The 20,074-nt window shown below is 39.6% G+C and overlaps 2 protein-coding genes across 7 annotated transcripts; one reads left to right on the top strand and one right to left on the bottom strand.

The window, feature by feature from the left end:
- The first annotated feature begins 2,658 nt into the window (after window positions 1-2,658).
- Window positions 2,659-10,856, top strand: rab33ba (RAB33B, member RAS oncogene family a). Of its 2 annotated transcripts, XM_044204990.1 has the most exons (3): window positions 2,659-2,804; window positions 3,005-3,239; window positions 6,258-10,856. In XM_044204990.1, exons 1-3 carry the CDS (start codon window positions 2,692-2,694, stop codon window positions 6,756-6,758), a joined length of 849 nt encoding a protein of 282 aa, XP_044060925.1. In that variant the 5' UTR covers window positions 2,659-2,691; the 3' UTR covers window positions 6,759-10,856. The 2 variants fall into 2 exon arrangements, with proteins under 2 accessions (XP_044060925.1, XP_044060926.1); XM_044204991.1 differs by having other exon boundaries at window positions 2,705-3,239.
- A 264-nt stretch (window positions 10,857-11,120) lies between these two features.
- On the bottom strand, window positions 11,121-19,672 carry zgc:113425 (uncharacterized protein LOC541425 homolog). 5 transcript variants are annotated; one of them, XM_044205003.1, is made up of 6 exons: window positions 18,624-19,668; window positions 16,042-16,101; window positions 14,768-14,899; window positions 13,072-13,218; window positions 11,698-11,755; window positions 11,121-11,534 (listed from the first exon to the last, which is right to left on the bottom strand). In XM_044205003.1, exons 1-6 carry the CDS (start codon window positions 18,786-18,788, stop codon window positions 11,443-11,445), a joined length of 654 nt encoding a protein of 217 aa, XP_044060938.1. In that variant the 5' UTR covers window positions 18,789-19,668; the 3' UTR covers window positions 11,121-11,442. The 5 variants fall into 5 exon arrangements, with proteins under 5 accessions (XP_044060938.1, XP_044060939.1, XP_044060937.1 ...); XM_044205004.1 differs by having other exon boundaries at window positions 11,121-11,537; window positions 18,639-19,668; XM_044205002.1 differs by having other exon boundaries at window positions 11,121-11,537; window positions 18,624-19,662.
- Between the last annotated feature and the right edge of the window lie 402 nt (window positions 19,673-20,074).

Here is a 20,074-nt window from a genome sequence, read left to right as displayed (position 1 = left end):
GAGGGAGATCGCTGGAGAAGGGCATAGGCGAAATGCCGAGTAGCATGGGGAGTCCTAGTCACAAACGAGGTCGGACCCTGACTGAGGTGAGTGCAGGGCTTTTATGCAGACTGTGACTGGGAGCTAACAGGGAGCAGGAGTGTGATAGGGAGCAGGTGTGGATGATTTGCAGACTGTGGAGCCTGCCATATCCGTGACAATATATAGGTCTATAGTTGGCTGAAACCCCTGAATCAAGAGTGGGCTTTTTAAGAAGCGGTTTAATTACAGCTACTTTAAAGGATTGTGGTACATAGCCTGTTAATAAAGACAGATTGATCATATCCAGTAAAGAATTGCTAACTACGGTTACACGTCTTTAAGCAGCCTAGTTGGAATGGGGTCTAAGAGAAAGGTTGATGGCTTAGATGAATTAATCATCGAAGTTAGTTGAAGAAGGTTGATAGGAGCAAAGCAGTCAAAATATATATCAGATTTACAGTTGTTTCTAAGGTTCCTGTGTTTAAAGATAAATCAGTACCGGTTGAGGGCAGAACGTGATGAATTTTTCTCTAATAGTTAAAATTTTATTATTAAAGAAGCTCATGAAGTCATTACTACTGAGGGCTATAGGAATACATGGCTCAATAGAGCTGTGATTCTCTGTCAGCCTGGCTACAGTGCTGAAAAGAAACCTGGGGTTGTTTTTATTTTCCTCTATTAATGATGAGTAATAAGCTGCTCTGGCATTACGGAGGGCTTCCCTATATGCTTTAAGACTAAACGAGATTCTTCCAGGTTGTTGGAATGCCATTTTCTTCAGATATATTCATGAAAAAGTCTCCAAGAGACTTTGATCGAGAGAGTTCGATCCCGGCTTCCCCAAGCCCACATCTCGAAGTGTCCTTGGGCAAGACACTGAACCCCAAATTGCTCCAGAGAGCTGTGCCTTCGGTGTGTGAATGTGTGTGAATGATAAGTTACTTTGATGAGCAGTTCTGCTATCAACTGCTCATCGCTGTATGAATGTGTGTGAATGGGTGATATGTAGTGTATGTAATGTGATATGTAGTTGAAGCGCTTTGAGTAGTCAGAAAGACTAGAAAGGCGCTATATAAGTACAGCCCATTTACCAGTCCCCTTCCACGGAGGTCGCCATGTTGCACCAGAACGGACAAACCAAACACTGGCTCTAGATAGGGCCGTTTACGTCCTTTGTGAGTTTCGCAGCCACCATAGTTTCTCCTACAAGCTTAGAAGGTGTGTGATGCGAGTGGTATTGAAATAAGTGCAAACTGCAATTTCACTGCTAGATGCCACTAAATCCTACATACTGGACCTTTAACTTGCCTGTAGTTTGAAGCATCAAGATCTTCACGTTTTTAAACAAGATTTAAAAAGATCCTTCTTAGCTGGGTCATTGTCAGTATCTCTTGGTTTACAATTATTCTATGCTGGATGATCCTCTCACAGAAGATCTTAGAAGATCTAGCTGGCATCAAAGGTTGGCTCATTTCATTTCTGAAAAGAAAACACATTAAAAATGGAAAAGATATATTATTTTATGTGCCATTTATTTCACAATGGCTTATATTTTAAAAATAGTATAAATAGTAGCAAATTGAATCAAAAGCAAGATTTTTAAAATGTATTCTATAGAAATAAAATACATCTGATTGCAAGTGGTTGATGAAACCCCCCCTCTGCCTTGCAATAAATTATTTCTAGTTTCTTCTACCTTCACGCACCGCTGCACATTTTATCATATTGAGTTACTGTTCCAAGAGTTGTGCAGTCAAGATTGTGTCTACTGACAAACAATATACAGACTATGTAGATGGTCAATGCTTTACATTTGAAATGTACTCCTCTTCATTTTCTGTGGATTACAGCTATTTTTTGCAGTGGATTTCACTTAAATCAACTCAATTAAAATGTATCTTTCTTCAAAGAGGGTTTGCTTTATTACTGTTGCAGATCTGTTGCCATTAGTCTAATTGACACGTTTCTCAATATGTAAGTTACACACACCACATTTAACTTATGTTGAATGTTCTAACAACTAACCTAGAGCTTCCTAACGTAATATTAATACAACATTTCACTGCAATACAACTTGTCTGACTCATCTAGATATTTGAATGAGGCTTTTAGATTATGGTAGCAAGGCAAATGAACACACACCAACTTAATACCGACTTTTATCCTTCAGTTCTTATAATAAACACATCTTACAATTACATAACATATACAAAAGGGAACACATAAAAATATATAAGTATATAAAAGAGAAGAAAAAAATAGAAGCAAAAGTAACCTATATTTTATAGTTTAAAGCTAAGGGAGATAAAGATCTATATAAAAAAAATGACACAGTATACAAGCTGTTATAGTTTTAAATGCTTTTTGTTTTAGAGTGTTGAATTGAATAAATGCATGGTTCTCTTCGCTAAAGGCAATAAAGCATGTTTTTTTTTTACCTGTAAATTTTATGGATATGGAATTTGGCCATTATAATAATAAGAATAATCATGTACACATAAGTGTTTTTCTGTGTATTATTTTCCAAGAGACCAAGAGATTTGTATAAAAATCCAAGAAATTAAGAATTCATGAGAAATGTTTTCCTCAGATGATGTGTCCTATTTTCCCATATGTGAAGCAAGAACCACTTCCTTCTTCTAATCGGAAAGCATGACGTAAAATCCTGAAATGGTATTGTGGGCGGGCCTGTGCCGTCCAACCAACACGCCGCAGCCTCCTTGGCCAACATTATACATACTGGGAGTGTTTACTGGAATGCACTTCTTTAAGATAAAGATACTGTATGTATATTGACAATTTCTGAACGTGGAATAAATGTTATGTATTCTTCACATGTCTTTGAATTTTGACAAAGAACGGCAGTTGTTCTCGCGAAAGCCTTTTATAATTTGACGCTTCCTGGTCATACAACAGCAGTAATAGCTTGACGGGCTGCTAGTGGGGGAATCGCTAAAATAGAAGGCTTTCCCCGCTGATCCAGGTCTGATATGGCGGAGAGCGGGTCGTCGGTTGAATTCTCCGGCTCTCTGACGAGCTCGACTCTTCCGCCGCCGAGGACCCGCATCTTCAAAATCATCGTGATCGGGGACTCGGGTGTCGGGAAAACCTGCCTCACCTACCGCTTCTGTGCCGGGAAGTTCCCCGAGAAGACCGAGGCCACGATCGGGGTTGACTTCAGGGAGAGGCTGGTCGAGATTGACGGCGAGAAAATCAAGGTTTGAATTGCAGACACAGGTCACTGTTAAAACACCTCTATACATATGATACAGACAAGGTGCATTTGTGCCTCTGGTCAGGGGCGTAGCCAGGGTTTAGAAATTAGTGAGGTCCAGATTTTTTTCTATTTAATTGTGCTTATTTACTGCTTTTCTGGATGAGCAAAATTCATACCAAAATTGCACCTACAAATGCAAGCTACACACTACACACAAACTCATTATCTAAGGGACGACCTGTTGGCAAAACCGTTTTTATTAAAGCTGCACAATTTGTCACAATTTACTCTCACTCTTCTGTGTGTGTGTGATGTTTGGTTGAAGAACACATTAACTACAGACTTCACATACTTTTCTTGCCTCCTCATATGCTGTGATGATGTCTGAATTAGTAGCCTGCAATTGTTTGGTGAAGGGCTGCATGTAACCTAGGACATGGTCATCACAGCAGTAATGAGATTACTAACGTTCCAGAGATGGAGGTTGGTTCTGTCTTCATGCTCTTCACAGCAGAATGTGCAACAGTGAAAATCTCCTACAGTGGGTGTATACTGAACTATACAGTTTCTGGATTCTCTTTTCCACCCCACTCACTTTTCCACTCATTGTAGAGGCCCCATCATAGTCCTGACCCATAAGGAAGGTTGCCTGAAGACCCCACTGTGAGCTGTCTGAGAATGGCTTCAGTTATTGTTGCTGCGTCTTGTTTTAATAAGTGGCAGAAAACAAAAGAAAATCCTCTTTTATCCCAGTTTTTTCTTCCTCCTCACTGACGTAGCGGACACATATGGGCATCTGTATGTCCATGGACTCATCCGCTAATACGGTGAAGTACTTGGCCTCTTTTATTTTTTTTAAGTCTTGAAGTTCTTGAAGTCTTACTGATTTAATCTGCACAGCATTCTATTAACTCATTCTGAGTTTGGGGGGAAAGGTACTTTCCATTTTGGGGTGCTATTTGCAGATGTTGCTTTAGGGTGAAATCACATTCTGCTTTCCAACTAACAAGGTGCCTAAAGTTCCCATTCTCACTTTCCCCCGCCCAGCTCCCCCAGAATGCCACATTTCATTGGCCAAGACACATGATTATGTCAACGATGGATAAGAGACTCTTACGATTTGCCATCATATTTTGGCTAATAACTGAGCCAATGTTCTTTTATTATTATTATTTTTTTAAGATTATGTTTTTAGCATTTCTGCTTTATTATGATAGTGATAGCTCGAGAGAGACAGGAAAGGCAGGGGAGAGAGAGGGGGGGTGACATGCAGCAAAGGGGCTGCCTGGGCTGGAATTGAACCTAGCCGCTGCGGTAAGGACTCAGCCTTGATACATGGTACCTGCTTTACCAGGTGAGCTACCGGGGTGTCCCAAGCCAATGTTCTTTTTATTTCCTTGAACTACATACAGGTAGTAACAAATAAATGTAGCGTATTCTGCCGTAATCTTTTTGGCATTCTTCTCTTACTGGTCTGTCTCTCACTGTTCTGTCTGACTTGTTTTCTGTGGGACGAGGGATCATGGAGGTTGATTATACCTTATTGATTACAACACATTATGTTGCTAGAAGATAATTTCAAATCAAGAGTTCAAATTAATGCATGTAATTCTTATGAAAATATAGCAAGAGTAATACAATGATAACAAATAAAACAAAAAATAGAAGAAGAAACACACATCCAGGGTCTTTCATATAGGCTATAGGCATACAGCATTTTAAATAATCTGAGTACTTAGATGTTTTTTTGTTTTTTATTTTCCATGCTTTCATTGTCTATAGTTGTAAGTTAGTTTTTAAATCTGTGCATTTGAAAATGTGAAAGGACAGGCACTTCTTAAGCCAAATCATTTTATCAATGAAAAAAATAATAATTACAGAATTTAATTTGAGAAAACCAACTCTCAGCCTGGCCTCTCTTTGCTGTTAACTAGTTCCTGCTGCCAGACAGACACTTAAAGGATAGATCAGAAGTTTTCAACTCCTGTTTATACAGTTATATAGCGCCGATCTGTTCTTTTAATTCAGATTTTTCTGAATTTTTCTGGCCCCTATGTGCAAACCATTAAGGTTATTTAGATGGCCACTTTTAATTGTAAATAGCAGTGGGCAAATAACAGCCAACCCTTCTTATAAGCCCACATTTAAAGGGGTACTGCAGCAATTTAGTATTACCTCTCCACAAAGTTGAGAGGCTTGCAAGAGACACATTAAAATAACAATAGTTCAAATCGAAGCAGCAAAGCTTGAGATATCCTGACTTTTAGTCCCTTGTATGGTTCAAGCTCCAAAAACGCAGGATCCTACAATTCCCATAATTAATTTGCAGCTTTAATTGGACTCACTGCCAAACTTCGTGCCCACAGTTTTTTTTTTTTTTCACATGCTGTGTAGTAATCCCCATGAGGAGTAAACTGATCTTTTTGAATAAAGTCAAATAAATGAAATGCCCCTTAATTGAAAGCAACATGACAGGGGTTTGTCCAAAGGCATTCAGGAAATATAGGAAATAAAAAATGAAGAAGACAAGCCAGGTTTAAGGAAAGTGAGTTCACTAAAAAAAATTATCTGCTGGCTACACTGGCAAAAGCCTAAACCTTGAACAACATACATTAGAGATCCTCTGAAAAACCTTGTTTAAGGACCAGGCTTAATTTTTGCCAGGGAAACTAGCCCTAAGTAAAATTTCGGGAATGCATACCAGATCGCAAATTGATAAACTAGTGTGTAATTTTATTTAAATTGCCATATTTGTGAGTGGAGTTTGGTTTGAAGTTTCCTAAGTTATTCTGTATTTTTCTTATTGTCAACAAATCCCATGAAAAAGACCAAAACCAACAATGTGTTGTCACCCAGTGCAACAGTGTGGCTCAGTGATGTATTTTTAACAGTTTCTGGACAACAATGGAACTCTGTGGCACAGAGGAATACAATTAGGCTTTGGATACACATACAATACTTAATTAGTTGTTGGGTCTTCTAATGTGATTTGATCCATTTCCACACTGTCTCCCGACAGATCCAGCTGTGGGACACTGCAGGTCAGGAGCGCTTCAGGAAGTCCATGGTGCAGCACTACTACCGCAACGTGCACGCTGTTGTCTTTGTCTACGACGTCACCAACGCTGCCAGCTTCCGCAGCCTCCCAGCCTGGATTGAGGAGTGCAAGCAGCACGCTCTGGGCACTGAGGTTCCCAGGATTCTAGTTGGAAACAAGTGCGACCTCCAAGACTCCATCCAAGTGGGCACAGATGTGGCGCAACAGTTTGCGGACACCCACTCCATGCCCCTGTTTGAGACGTCAGCAAAGATCCCAAGCAACCAGGGAGATGGAAACTATGGCGGGCGAAACAGTGACCATGTTGAGGCTATTTTTATGACAGTGGCCCACAAGCTGAAGTCACAGAAGCCTCTGGTATTGAGCCAGCCTCCCGGGGGATCAGGGGGTACCATCAACCTGAGCAGGGTGAAGGATGACGGGGGAGATGGGGCCAAGAGCTGGGGCTGCAGCAGCTGCTGAGGGAGAAAAATTAAGGTAAAGAGGGAAACTACTTCAGCCTGAGTCTGCACAAGACTGAAGAGATTTGAAGACGCAAGGAGCTGAGGAAAGAGAGAATGGATCTAGCAAAATGGCTTCATAATCAGCACAACACATTGATGGATGTCTCCATAAGACAATGCTTAACTTTATAAATTACTTTAAATGGTTTCGGTGTAATATTTACAGTATGATTGTTGTTTTGAAATGCCAAAATCTTTCGTTGATTCGTGGAAATGATCCTGAACAAGGGGCCAAAAATCTGATTTGAAATCAGTTCTCCTCCTTCAATAATAATTTAGGCCCGAGCCTGTGCCATGAAGTTTCTATTCACCTATCTTCATGGGTTCTGTGGCAACAGAAAACATGGAGACTGAAGAGTGGCATTAGAAATAAGGGATTTTGGGGAGGGAAATCTCATAGAAATTTCTTTCTTTACAAAACAGCTTTACTAAGACCTGATGGGAGAGCAGAATTTAATTTCTTCATGCAGACTTATAGGGGGCAGACAAAATAAAAGAACTCATTATAATATAATACAATCTGTGCCATTTCATTTGTGTTTGTGTTGACTGTCAGGGAGATTTTATTCTGGTCATTTTTTAGGCCGTAATTTGCGGCAATATATTACTGACTGCAATATATTGAAAGGTGTTTGTGTTATTTTTTCTGCCCCCTTGTAGTTCAGTTTTGGATTCTCACTTCATCTGTGATACTCTACAGGTGTTTGGAGTCGATTTGGTTTTAATTTAACCGTTTCATTAAAGGTGCCCTTCAGAGTTTTCTTGTAAACAAACAGATATGTTTACATTCAGTGTTTCTCACCAAAACACATTGTGTATTTTTGAAGCCTAACAAACATGTTGAATGCATTTCCATCTTCAAAAAACATTTGCACAGGCAATATTTTGAAAACTGCGTTGTTAATATTTATGTTTGCTAGCTAGCAGTCTTCCCTGCCTTTGCTAATACACTACTAAATTCATCACGTGTTATCACGAACAACTGTTGATCAGTGGAATAGCGTTGACAAGAAGGTGTATTACATCATCAGCCTGCACATGCTAACAGAATATTTATATGTAAACAAAACAGGGACTCGCTCATAACAAAAAACATTGCTCCATAGTGGCTACTACTAGTGGTCAAACTCCACAGGGTACCTTCAAGTCTGGTTGCTTGAAAACCTTGATTTTTAAAAAAAAATAAATGTACATTGCATCATGAGGGAAGTCATTTCATATAAATTTTATGTTTGTAGCAGATGCATAGCAAGATCACTGAAATCTTGCAGTTGATTTTAAAAAAAGGTGTTAGTGGTAAAAATCTTCGCGTTCATACTACATAAAAAAAATGTGGGAAGTAATCACGTCCACATTTTTCATACTTATTTACCTATAATCATAAGGGAATGCTCAATTACTCTGTTTTTATTTACTGTAATTGTAAGTGCAGTTGGAAGCTTCTTACTGCTTATCAGAGGTCTAGGCTTTGGACTGGTTAAGGCTTGTCCATGCAACTTTGGGCTAGTAGAAGGGCTGATGTGGAAAGGTCAGACATTGTAAGCTGTGTAAATTATGGATAGTCAGAGCATGGTCTGATTGGGAGCCTCAAGTCAAAAATAGCTGCTGGATCCCTTTTAATCCCTCTTTCCAGTCCCACTCTCTGTGAATTGTATTATTATGCTAGTATATAACCTGTGGTCTCAATACTAGATTTTGGAGCAGGACCCATCTTAAAGCACGTATGTCAGTGGACATGGTCCTTCATATTTCCAAACAAACAGAACAGAATATCCATTTGCCAAAAAGGGGCATTTGGGGACTCTGGGATAGTTGCCCGTTTTGCGTGGTTGGTAATCCAGGCTTGAGTCAGAGTGATTCAACTGAAAAGGGGGGTTGTTACAAATTTGAGAGTAGTCTTGTAAACAGCTGGAGGCTAGCTGGAGAAGAAAGAAAAGTTTGATTGATAAAGAAAAAGTCACTTATAACAACAGCAGCAACAGATAGGTGAGAGAGAAAATGAAGGCCAGAGGCTCTGGCAGTGTGAGCACTCATCCTCTTTTAAACCCTTTTGATGAGTAGAAAACGCTAGTCTTTGGCCGCTACGAGCATTTTCTCAAGAGTAGTTCATGTCCCTTTAAGACTGTGAGTTTTACATAACATGTAACATAACATATCCGGAACCAGTATCAGAAGACAAAAAGTAGAATCAGTGCATACCCAGTCTACGCAGCCTATCAGTAACACACATAGATTCAACATTTCAACCATGAAATTTAAGACGCCATGGAACGTTATCGTTAAGGCCTGCTACTTAAATTGGTTTCTCAACATAAAGCACCGGAAAATCTTAAAGCCCATATAATCGATATTCTTATAATAGCAATGTATCAATGTGAAAACAGTGTGACAATATTAAAGGAGTCTCGTAGTGATTAACCTACAGAGAATTATCAGTGGCAGCCCCCTTTGAACTTTACGGACCATAAATGTAAGTTTCAGCTCATTGTTTAGCTGTCCGGTCGGCATGTTTACTGTTCTGGTTCACTTTTACCGCTCGTGTCGTTTTCGGCCACAGCAGGCAACAGTTTTTAGGGAGAAAGGTCTAAAGACCCATTCCACACTACCCGTTCAGCACCAAACAGCAGTCAGACACAGTTAGTGACTAGCTGGTGAACAGAGTGCAGCGTTTAGCAACTGAAGAGCCAGACATTTCCCTTAGGAGTTAAGAGACCGAAAACAGAGCTAAACATTCGCCAAATTTATGACATTGTTACTGCATAACTGCTGGATGTGTAAATAAGCAACAGTTTGCTAACAACTTTGCCTCTGTCGGACTATAAACTGCCCCACAAAAGAGCAATGGTTTGCAGGCAGTTATGAGACAGGAATCCATGGTACAAATGCGTCTTCTGAATAAACTGTGTGCTTGCTAACTGAATGTTAGCTGACGTTTAGCAAGCTGTATTTTCCTTCTTCAATAACTCTTTATTAAATGAAATGGTGTACAATGGTTAATAAAATGTGAGGGGGGAGTAAACAACCCAGTACAGAGAAAATAGAAAGACGCCTTTAAAGCTGTGACTGACTAGCGCTAACACTAGCTACAGTAGTTAACTAGTAGTCAATGTTTTGTTTACAGCTTGTTTCCACTGTCTCCATGTGCTCCCCCCCCCCAAAAAGGCATCACAGGTTTTAATGGAGACCTATTTCTGAGGGACAGTAACCATGTTTCGCTTGGTTTGTTAGCATGCAGCACCAGCGCTAACACTCAGCATACTGGCAGCATGTGATATTGTCACTTAACAGTTGAGGTTAATCCTTTAAATCTGTCAAACAGGCCTGCTATACAGTATGAACCTGTTGTTTATTCTTGAACTCTGAGATAAGGGGATGTAACCAGGAATTGTCTATGAACTTGATGATAAAGGATGCAAAGGGAACCACTAAGGGATTTGGAAACGGAATTGTCTTTGTTAGTTGTATTTGCCCATTCCCTCTTGTTTACCAATCTGGCTATTTTGCAGCCTTTCATATACAGAAGAGTATAGTACTGTGTAGGCTAGCCAGTGAATCAAACAGTGAAAACACATGCCTCCCATAGTGTGTAAGGCTTTGTAATGTGCACTTCTACGTACATGGATGCCTATACCCACTGCATATCATGTACTGTATGTGAACTTGTAATACAATATTCAGCATGTCTCGCAAACACCAGTGTTCACCATAGGGTGGTGTCCATATCATGTTTGCAACTTTGTGTCTTTGGATGTTTGTTATGGCCACAGCTGGTCCTGTGGTTCCTATGCTGATCACCCCCGTTACATTGCACGTCTTCTTGAAGGATATGGACTATCAATCAAACCAAACTGACTTCTCTCCGGACTCACTGTTCAGAGGCTATGCACACAGATGAAAAAAAAAAAAATAGCTGTGCTAGCTGCATCTCTGTGGCTTGTCAGCAATGTGACAGCAATGGAAGACATCATGTGGATGTTTCATTGTTTCAGATTTGGTTGCTGCTTTCTTCTGTTCTTTAAGTGACCTTTGTTTTTGATAAATGCCCCCCATCCGCCTTTGTGCTGGGTCCTACTATAATTTAATTTACCTTACTTTTCTTCACTACAACCATGGACAAGTAATGCTACTGTATCTCTTATTGCAAATCCACTGAAAGAAAATCTTAATTACAGAATGGTATTAATTCACAGAGTTACTAATGAATGAAATTACTGGGGACAAGAGAAAAAGGGAGGTACTTGCAATGGTTTTGTCATGTGTAACCTTGCAATAAACTACCCTGGACATTTCAAAATGTGGCATCACTTGATGAAATAGCTCAAACAGATCAGTCAGGTTTTATTCATTAAATACACATAAAATATTGAGAACAAAACTCACTTTCACACAGCATATAGGGTATTAGGCATTTCAGTCTTGACATGTCACATATACAGGTATTCAGCTTTGGCAAGGTTTAAATGAGTTTGGCTACAGAAATCTTAGAGCAAATGAAGACACTTCCACAGTCCAAATTACTTTTATGTCTCTCTTTACAATCGTCCAATTTGACATCTTCAGCTTCAGCTGCGTCTTGAGATCCTCCTCTTCTCTGTGGAGAAAACAAATAGGGATGTGTAGGACCAGTCTCTCTAATGTGGGTGTCAGGTCAGCCTGCTGTATGGAGGCAGTTTGGAGGGACCCTCCTCTTCCACGGTGGACTGAGCTGGAGAGTTGAAAAGCCTGTCATCACCACCTGCTGGACACAGAGGATAACTACATCACAGAACTATTGAGGGCAAAGCTCCAACACTACCAAACACAGTAATATTAGCAGCAACTGTGGGCAAGGACTAGTTTGAAGACAACTTTTAACATTAGTTCTTAGTTTGAAAGTAAGTTTTAACATTAGTTCTTACCTTGCCAAGTACAAACCATCTCAGTGTCCCCAGGGTCACACTGAGGAACCAGTGTCTCCTTCAACACACACACACACACACACACACACACACACACACACACACAGAACAAGAACAAGATAATATCACTCTTGTCTACAAACATCAATTTTTTGAAAAAAAAAAAAAAGCAAAAAAAGCCTAGTTCTTAGAATAATTAAGATTTTCTCGGTCAAGTAGAAGCAAAATATTAAAAACCACCAAAGTGGAGTTTCTTATCTGACAGCAATGGTACAATGTTCCACAGCATGTCGTGAATTAAGGTATCTCTGATTATAGTTTTTGAAGTACACAGTCTGAGGTGACTGCTATTGGCAGTTTGCTAAACCCCTTCTTCTAACAGCGACTGTCCAATCCTAGAGAAGGCACGGCTGGCCTAATGCTAACGTAGCGTTAGTTCCAAGGCCAAGAAGCATATCATCAACTAACTACATTATTTTGTGCGGTTATAGATTACATTAGAAAAAGCCCCTTTCAGGACTGGAACATTCACTCATCACACCAGTTCTGGATGCTACCACATTAAAATTTAGGGTAAGCGGCCCTGTCCTGCTTTTTATTAGATTTGGGGAAGTTTACACTCCATAGGCAAACTTGTTACCCAAGATAGCATTATTTTTGCCAAACACATTAGTGAGTCCTCATACTCAAAGCCTTTTCTCTTATAACATTAAAAGTGAAACATACTGTTTGAAAATAATAACAATGAAGCATAATTCTAACCTCTGTCTTACCTGGCCAAGCATGTTTTTAACAAATGTAAAGTATGTAGGTAGGTTATATGTATGTCTTTTATTTCCATGTCTTCTACATGGATCATTAGCCGGTGAGGATGCTACCTTTTTGTCTGAGACGTCCAGCTTTAGCCCCAGTCTTTTACCATGATAAAATGCATGTAGCCATCATGTGCATATTTAAGACCTTTTTAGAGGGCTGAAGTTTTAAAACAAGTCAGCTGGAGTGTTCAACCAACTCATCAAGCTGTGGCTTAATTAGCTAGCTAGCTACAGCTGATGCAAGCCACCAGCGACAGTTTTCATTTCAGCCACCAAAATTGATAGTTGCCTGCTAGAAATGAGAAGCTGCTTTTGTCTACCTCTGTCTAAAATCAAGGTACCATTGTTTCAAAAATTACAAAGAATTTTCTGTCGTAAATCTGCCATTGTTATTAGTGGAAGCTGCATACTAGCCGAGCTAGAACTAAAAGCTTGATAGGCATAGCAACAGTAACAAAGAGAGGTGGGGCTTAGCAAAGGGTCAATATAGTACAACAAAAGGTAACATTTTCGTTTTGCTCATTTTAAAGCCATTTGTGGTGACTGTGTTCTTCCTTACCAATCCAGTTCTGACATCATAGCAGCCACAGCAGGGAAGACTACGGCAACCCACATAGGCGATGAGAGAGGAGAGAACCAGGCTGATTATGCAGGTCAGCAGTATGGTGGCGTTGGCCCCCTTCACCATCCGATGAAGCACAAACGTCTGAGCAGAGAGACAAAGAATGTGTAAAACCTGTATTAAGTAGACATAACTGTGATGTTGTTGTAGTAGCACTTCCCAGAGATTACAGTGTGGCCTTTTAAAACAAATCTCATCTAGATTGTCCCCAGACATATATACATGTACTTCTGTGTATGTGGTTGGCTCTGCAAGATTAGTTTTCAAGATACATTGTCATGGACCAAAGTGTTGGTCAAAAGACAATCTAGCACTATATGAAAGATTAGGGAGTCACAAAAATCATTAGGAGAATCGACATGAATATTCATACCAATTTACCAAAAAGTGTCGGATTGACTGAGCATGACATTCTCAGGCCTCACTACCAGTGGTGCAAAAATTGGCCAACAACTAGTGTAGTTACTACTCTGAGTGTGCAAAACAGTTTGCAGTTCTAAAGAGATACTCCAGCATTTAGCATGGCACTTCCATAAAGCTCAAGGACTTGCAAGAGACAGATTTCAAAAGATTAAAGAAATGGTTGATATGGAAGCAACAGAGGCCGAGATATTCTGACTTTATCTCTAATATGGGTCTAACTTCCACAAATACTGGATATTACTTCCCATAATGCAATTTGATAGTGTCTTTCATTAGAACCTCTCTGCCTGAAAAATGCCTATGTATTTCAACCTCCATATCCCTAGTTTGTAATGCTATCTGTTAGTTTGAATTTGGAGACTACAAATTTCTGAGATAACCCAGATGACATCATCAGGGTTATTTTCTCAGACTCAAGCTCCTCCAGAGTCACTGAAGACATAGATGGAACTTTGTGTGTAAAATTGTGTGCCACTTTAACAATGTAATGACACTGATTATAATTTGTGCACCTATGTGGAAAAAATAGAAAAAATATATAAATTTATCTCCAGATTTAGACAATTCACTCAATTCCCTTTAACCTCCTCCACACACACACACACACACACACACACACAGCACAAAAGATTTCCTTCGGGTGATACACAATGTTTTATTTGGTGAATCATGTAAGACCTTCCTCACAGCGGACTTGTCAAACACAGGTGTAATTAATTATATTAATAGTGGCTGCATTCCATTCAGGTATAACAGTGTCAGGGTATTGGATTGGATTGAGCCATCGTTAATGTTATTAGTAACACCTGTGATTTTCCTGCTGTGACAAGTGATAATGCTGTAAGAAAGGTTTGTTTAGTTTTTATTGAGACTGTCAGAGGTGGTAATTCAGCTCGATGGTAATTGTGGAGACTATTATTATTATTATTATTATTATTATTATCATCGTTATTATCATCATCATTAGTTAATTGAATAATCAAAGTTTAGACCATACACCATTGTCAAGGCCATACACATGAGGGGTGCACGGCAGAAGATATTGCGTTAACACAGCTCGCACAATAAAATCACATGGATAAAAACATACAAAACAACAAAATATGTCCAAAACAAACAGCAGCTGTTGACTGCAAATATTGTCCATTAAGTCCACGTGACTGTGTAAGTGTGTGTGAGTCTGATTGTTTAGTGTGTGCGTGGTGGTTACCACTTGAGGACTGTCGTGGTGGTGGAAGACCTCTTCATCATCCTCTCCGTAGGTGAGTGTAAGACAGGAGTAGCCTGATGTAAACACTGCAGCCACACAGGAAAGTCCTGCTGCTAGCACCATCACACTCACCTGTAGGGACAGGAAGAAAAAGTCACTCTGTATGTATGTGCAAGAGAGAAAAAGAGAGTGTGTATGTCTCACTAACTGATACTTAATTTAATTCTTTATTATTCTATTCCTTATAACAAATATAATCCAATTTGAAAATTTTAGGGTTATTTTACAAATTTTTCATAGAGATGAGCCACGCCTTTCCCAATGTGAGTCCAAGTCTTGCTGTTATAATAAACTATGATAGTGGAGAGCAAATATCAAAGAAAAATGTTGAGAAATGTATTTGGAACTCATGTCTAAAAATCCAGGCCAATGTTGATTCTGCCCTGTGGCCGCCCTCTAATTATTTATCACACTGACTAAAAAATATCTTATCAGTCATTGTTACAATTTGATATGTACCCAGACTTTATTTGCAAGTTTATTTAGATACACTTTTGGTAGTAACTAGCTGAGTGCACAAAGGGGGTAGGGGCTGAGGGTAGTAATCACCCCTTCCTTTAGAACTCCCACTGGCCTGGCCCTCTCCCAACATCTTGTGTCGATAAATGCACCAGAGAGCACAGACAAGATTTTTTAACTGTAAAATGTCCCACTGAGTATATAATTTGGTCACAGTTCTACATTATTTATTTATTTTTTTTTTTAATCTAAGAGATCCCTATCACGATTGTTAAGGGAAAATTACTAATCGACCAATAATTCATTATCTGATTTTTGAAACCCAAAATCGGTTGGGCTATAGTATCGAATTCTCCGTTGGGTCCCAGCTACGGTTGGGTTTAGGTTAAGGTAAGGGGAAAGGTAAGCAGAAACAAGCTTGGACACAACATGTGTCTGTGCACACCATTGCTGAGATAAGGTAGAACTGCCATACTTAGTGTTTTGTGAATGTATGCTTAGGTATCCATAAGAATATTACAGGTAGGAGATCAAAACACTACAAAGGATTATTGTAAATAAATAATGTGTTCTATTATATTATAAATTCAGTGTTGAGTATCACATAATCAAGTCTCTGTAGGAATAGTGTTCTTTGGAAAACCAAAAAGAATTTGCAAAGAAAAGTAAGTTATCCAAAAAGAGGACCTTGCCTTGAGAAAAAAAAGGTGCACATACAAAGATAACAAGAGTCAAAAAACACTGGTCACACTTACCAGCATTGAATTTTTCCTTTGGGAGGCAAACTGTGCCACAACACCTGGAGAGGCCATGATCTAAAAGGAAGTGAGAATGGCCTGAATGAAATGACGCACAAGCAGCAGGCAGGAACAAAAGCCTAAGCACCAGTATGTCCCGTTATCTCTTACATGAGGTTCACACCAGACTCCATATTCAGGAAATTTAGAGTTGCCTTATCGACAAACCTTTTGGCAGAGCGAGACTAAGGTAAACAGCCAGTTTTTGAAATGTGTATTAAATGTGTAATATGCTGTATTAAATGTGTAATATGCTTTTTCCCCTTTTTTATTGCATTATATATCTTTTTTGTGCATGTAATAGGTTTGCAAAGTGAAAAAGCCCAAAGTCCACCCTAAAAGGAGTTACCCCCTCCCACAGAAATCACTGCTCCTGAACTGCTTGAAAACAGCTCGATTGTAGTCCAGCCTTTACTTCCATAACATATCCACGTCAGTATGTAACATGCGTCATAATGCACGAATTGAGCAGTTTCCTCAAATATACCTAAATATGAAATTAAAATAAAGTTAGATACCCTCCAGGCAGTCAATGGACATAAAGTTGTTACTGTGATGTAGAGACAGTGCACAGTTAAAATGTTACCTATGAAAGATAAATTAGTTACAAATTAATATTTTAACACTCTGAAATGTCTTGCGCCAGTCTAGGTTGTGAAGCTGGTTCGGGTTGTTGGAAGGCTGAACTGAAACCAGTTACCGGAGTAGGGTATCTCTAGACCGGAGACTTTGAATGGGAGGGGTAACTGTCAATCATATTTTAATTTGGCCAATCAGAGGCTTACAATCCTCTGTCACTCAAAAGCTAATTTCACCAATACACCGCCTGAACCAGTTGTCAGTCACTTTTTAATTCGACTTATCTTTCTCATAGGAGAAGGGGGAGGTTCAACACAAAGAAACAACATACCTCGTTACTCAATGTTTAGATCCTAAGTTTTCAGCTCTAGTCGAAGGATGAAAGTATGAACAAACAGCAACATTTTTAAATCAACATTTTAAAGTGGAAGTAGACAACTTTTGATCATAACACAATATAGTAACTTTCACCACTGCTCATTTTAGAAATCACACGTAAGTTTATTAGAACAGCATTTGTTGGAAAGCTAGTCTATGGCGGCTAATGAAATACCACAGGCTGTATGCAGTAAACTGCAAGCTAATGTTATAGTAGTAAGCTAACAGGCTAGAAAAGCAGCTTTGTCACTAGATTTAGCGACTTTTCAGACCCTCTTAGCGACTTTATTTCTAAAAAGCGACTAGCGACAAATTTAGCGACTTATTCAGACCATCAGGGAAAAGGCGAGAAATATATTCAAATATATTGTAATTCATTCAAATTCATGCTGCTCTTATGCCAACAATGTCTCTCTTCCTCTCCTCTGACGAGGCAGTCAGTGTGCAGCGTGTGGGGCAGCTTCACTCTTTCTCTCCGGATCTCTGAAATAGAATGTTATAGCTTGTAAATATGTGAATAGTTAATTTGATCTTCTCCCTCCTCCCTTCCTTTGTAGAATGTTTGATCCATTGTCCGTTTGATATTCTTGCGGTGGCACTTTTAAAATGAGCAGTTGTAAAAGTTACTATATTCTGTTATGATCAAGAAGTTGATAAGCAGACAGCGGTAGCTAATGCTATCTAGATGAAAAGTTGTCCTACAAAACAAATGACGGATGGAGCGTCAGTCGTTTGTGTGCCCCCCTTATAATACTGTGAAGTGATTCGCTGAATTAAAAAGTGATTGACAACTGGTTCAGGCGGCGTATTGGTGAAATTAGTTTTTGACTGACAGTGGATTGTAAGATTCTGATTGGCCAAATTAAAAATGATTGCCGGTTGCCATGCTCTCTCAAAGTCTCTGGTCTGCAGCAATACAAACTTGTGGATGTCCCGCTCAATTCAAGTGGCGTGTACGCCTACCTAGACCACATGGCTCATACGAACATAAACAAGGGAGATTTATAAGACAGAGAACTGATGAATGTCATTAAACCTTACATAAAATCATATTGTGAACATTACTATCCATGCTAGCAACTAGGAAAGCTATCATAGCATTTGCCCTGTAAACCGTCATTGTTGTTTGTTTTGTTAGCTGACAATTACGTGGTTGCTGCCGCTGGCTTCTTCTTCTGTTGAGTTTTGCTGAGCCAAAAGAGCCGGCTCTCTGAAAAGAGCCGAACTTCCCATCACTACAATGTGCAAGTGTGAGCAAAAATAAGGTGTTTTTTGAAAATTAAACCATGTCAACCTATTCTGGTACAACCCCAAAATAAAATTATGAACCTAGAAATGAGCATTATATGACCACTTGAATTGAATGAATACCAAAATGAAGATCTTAGCCATTTGTAAAATGTGTTACGTCATGATCCAAGATATACATGAGGAAATCTGCTGCCAAATTTGATTTACTATACATGTTATTCGCCTTACAGAACATAATAGTAATAGTCAGTCCATAAGTTTTGATACTACTTTAACGAGCCTGTACTTATTAACTACTGAAAAGAGTTTCTGATAGAGGATCAATATCTCACCAGTCCTCCCCATACCGGTGTCCTGGTGGTACTCAGCGTGGTATCCTTGCGGAAAACAGCGTCCATGAACCCACACACCACACAAAGACCCGCACAAGCCATCTGCAGGATGCCGAGGATAAGCACGCTCTTCTGGTTGAAAATGAAGTACCTGTATCGGTCCATCTCCAGGTATTAACCCGCTAAAAAGTCCCTTGCTACTAGTCTGTATCTCTCCACAACACGGTCAGAGGTTAAGTTTAGCTTGTGGATTAAACTAGTTTGATCCTCGGTGTCGTTTTGTGGGGTGTCTGTGTCAAAAACATAAGTCCCGGTGGTGACAACTGCGGCTTATGTTTCTGAAACCTAAAGTATAGTTGTTTTCATTCCAGAAAGCCGCACATACAGTATTTCTCTCCAGCGGTGTGTATTTTCCGGGTTGCTGTGTTAGTTTAGCACAGCAGCAGCTGAGTAGTTTATTCATTAACAAGGCTGACCACCAGCAGCAGGTAGGAAAGAGTAAATTTTGTTGCCCAGAGTTTGGACTCTCAGGCTGCCAAGCCCCGCCCCTACTCCTGCAGTACAATTAGGCTGCATCCACATGGATATAGGATTCAGGCAGACGGCAGACAGAAGGCACTATAAAAACCAAAAGTCCGATGGAATGGCAGGACAGCAAAACGAAACACGCATGACGATATGTTGCTATGGTGATGTCATATTGTTTACAGATAATGGAATAAAATATATATTATAATTATATTATGTAATTATTCTAGTAATGCATGTAGCTATAAAATGCAGCTTTCTCATGTTAAATCCCCTCCAAAACGTTAAGGTCATTCATTCTTTTCCAACATGGATAGTGAAAGAAGAACTGCACTTGGTGTATCCCATAGATGTATGTGTATCCCTTGTTTACCAACCAAAATTATTAGCTTCCCGTTGTAGACATGGGTGTGTTATTAAATATGGATACGGGACCCCAAAATTGCGCCTATTCATTCCAATGAGAATTGCTGTTTTTGTCGCATATGCCAAAAAGTCTTCTAGCTTCCGGGTTTACTTCCAGGGTATGTGGCCCACTGAATATGCACAGTAATGTTTCTCCCGATGGCCCCGCCCACGGGTTCCCGCTCCCGGGCTGCGGTCGAAAAGTCCCTCCTATATCTTATCCTAAACACTTTTCCTTGATCTCAATGGAAAACGTCATGAGGTCAAGGAAAGATGTGAAGGAGAACTCTTAAGGACTTAGAAAAAGAACCGCGGTGCTGAGAGGAATCAGACTGCACTTAAACTAGGCGACATAATTATGCGACGGCGGATGTTATTGACGTGGGTCTGCCATGGTAAAACTACAATGTTCCGAAGATGGATTACAAAAAGCGCGTCTTATTTTCGCCCTGTGCATTCTAACTATGTTGTTTCACGCAGGCAATATAAACGTGGACAACCCGGAGAAAAATGTTACT

Source organism: Siniperca chuatsi, linkage group LG8, assembly GCF_020085105.1.
Source record: "Siniperca chuatsi isolate FFG_IHB_CAS linkage group LG8, ASM2008510v1, whole genome shotgun sequence".
Classification (NCBI taxonomy): Eukaryota; Metazoa; Chordata; class Actinopteri; order Centrarchiformes; family Sinipercidae; genus Siniperca; species Siniperca chuatsi.
This window is presented reverse-complemented; position numbering and strand designations above follow the sequence as displayed.

What these genes read in the sequence shown, in the direction of transcription:
- rab33ba (XM_044204990.1), top strand. Translation starts at nt 2,692, where the DNA reads ATGGTATTGTGGGCGGGCCTGTGCCGTCCAACCAACACGCCGCAGCCT. An exon ending in TTCTTTAAGATAAAGATACT is followed by an intron (nt 2,805 to 3,004) that starts GTATGTATATTG and finishes CCGCTGATCCAG; the next exon opens with GTCTGATATGGCGGAGAGCG. An exon ending in TTGACGGCGAGAAAATCAAG is followed by an intron (nt 3,240 to 6,257) that starts GTTTGAATTGCA and finishes GTCTCCCGACAG; the next exon opens with ATCCAGCTGTGGGACACTGC.
- zgc:113425 (XM_044205002.1), bottom strand. Translation starts at nt 18,788, where the DNA reads ATGGACCGATACAGGTACTTCATTTTCAACCAGAAGAGCGTGCTTATC. An exon ending in CACCGGTATGGGGAGGACTG is followed by an intron (nt 16,102 to 18,623) that starts GTGAGATATTGA and finishes ACTTCCTTTTAG; the next exon opens with ATCATGGCCTCTCCAGGTGT. An exon ending in ACCACGACAGTCCTCAAGTG is followed by an intron (nt 13,219 to 14,767) that starts GTAACCACCACG and finishes CTCTCTGCTCAG; the next exon opens with ACGTTTGTGCTTCATCGGAT.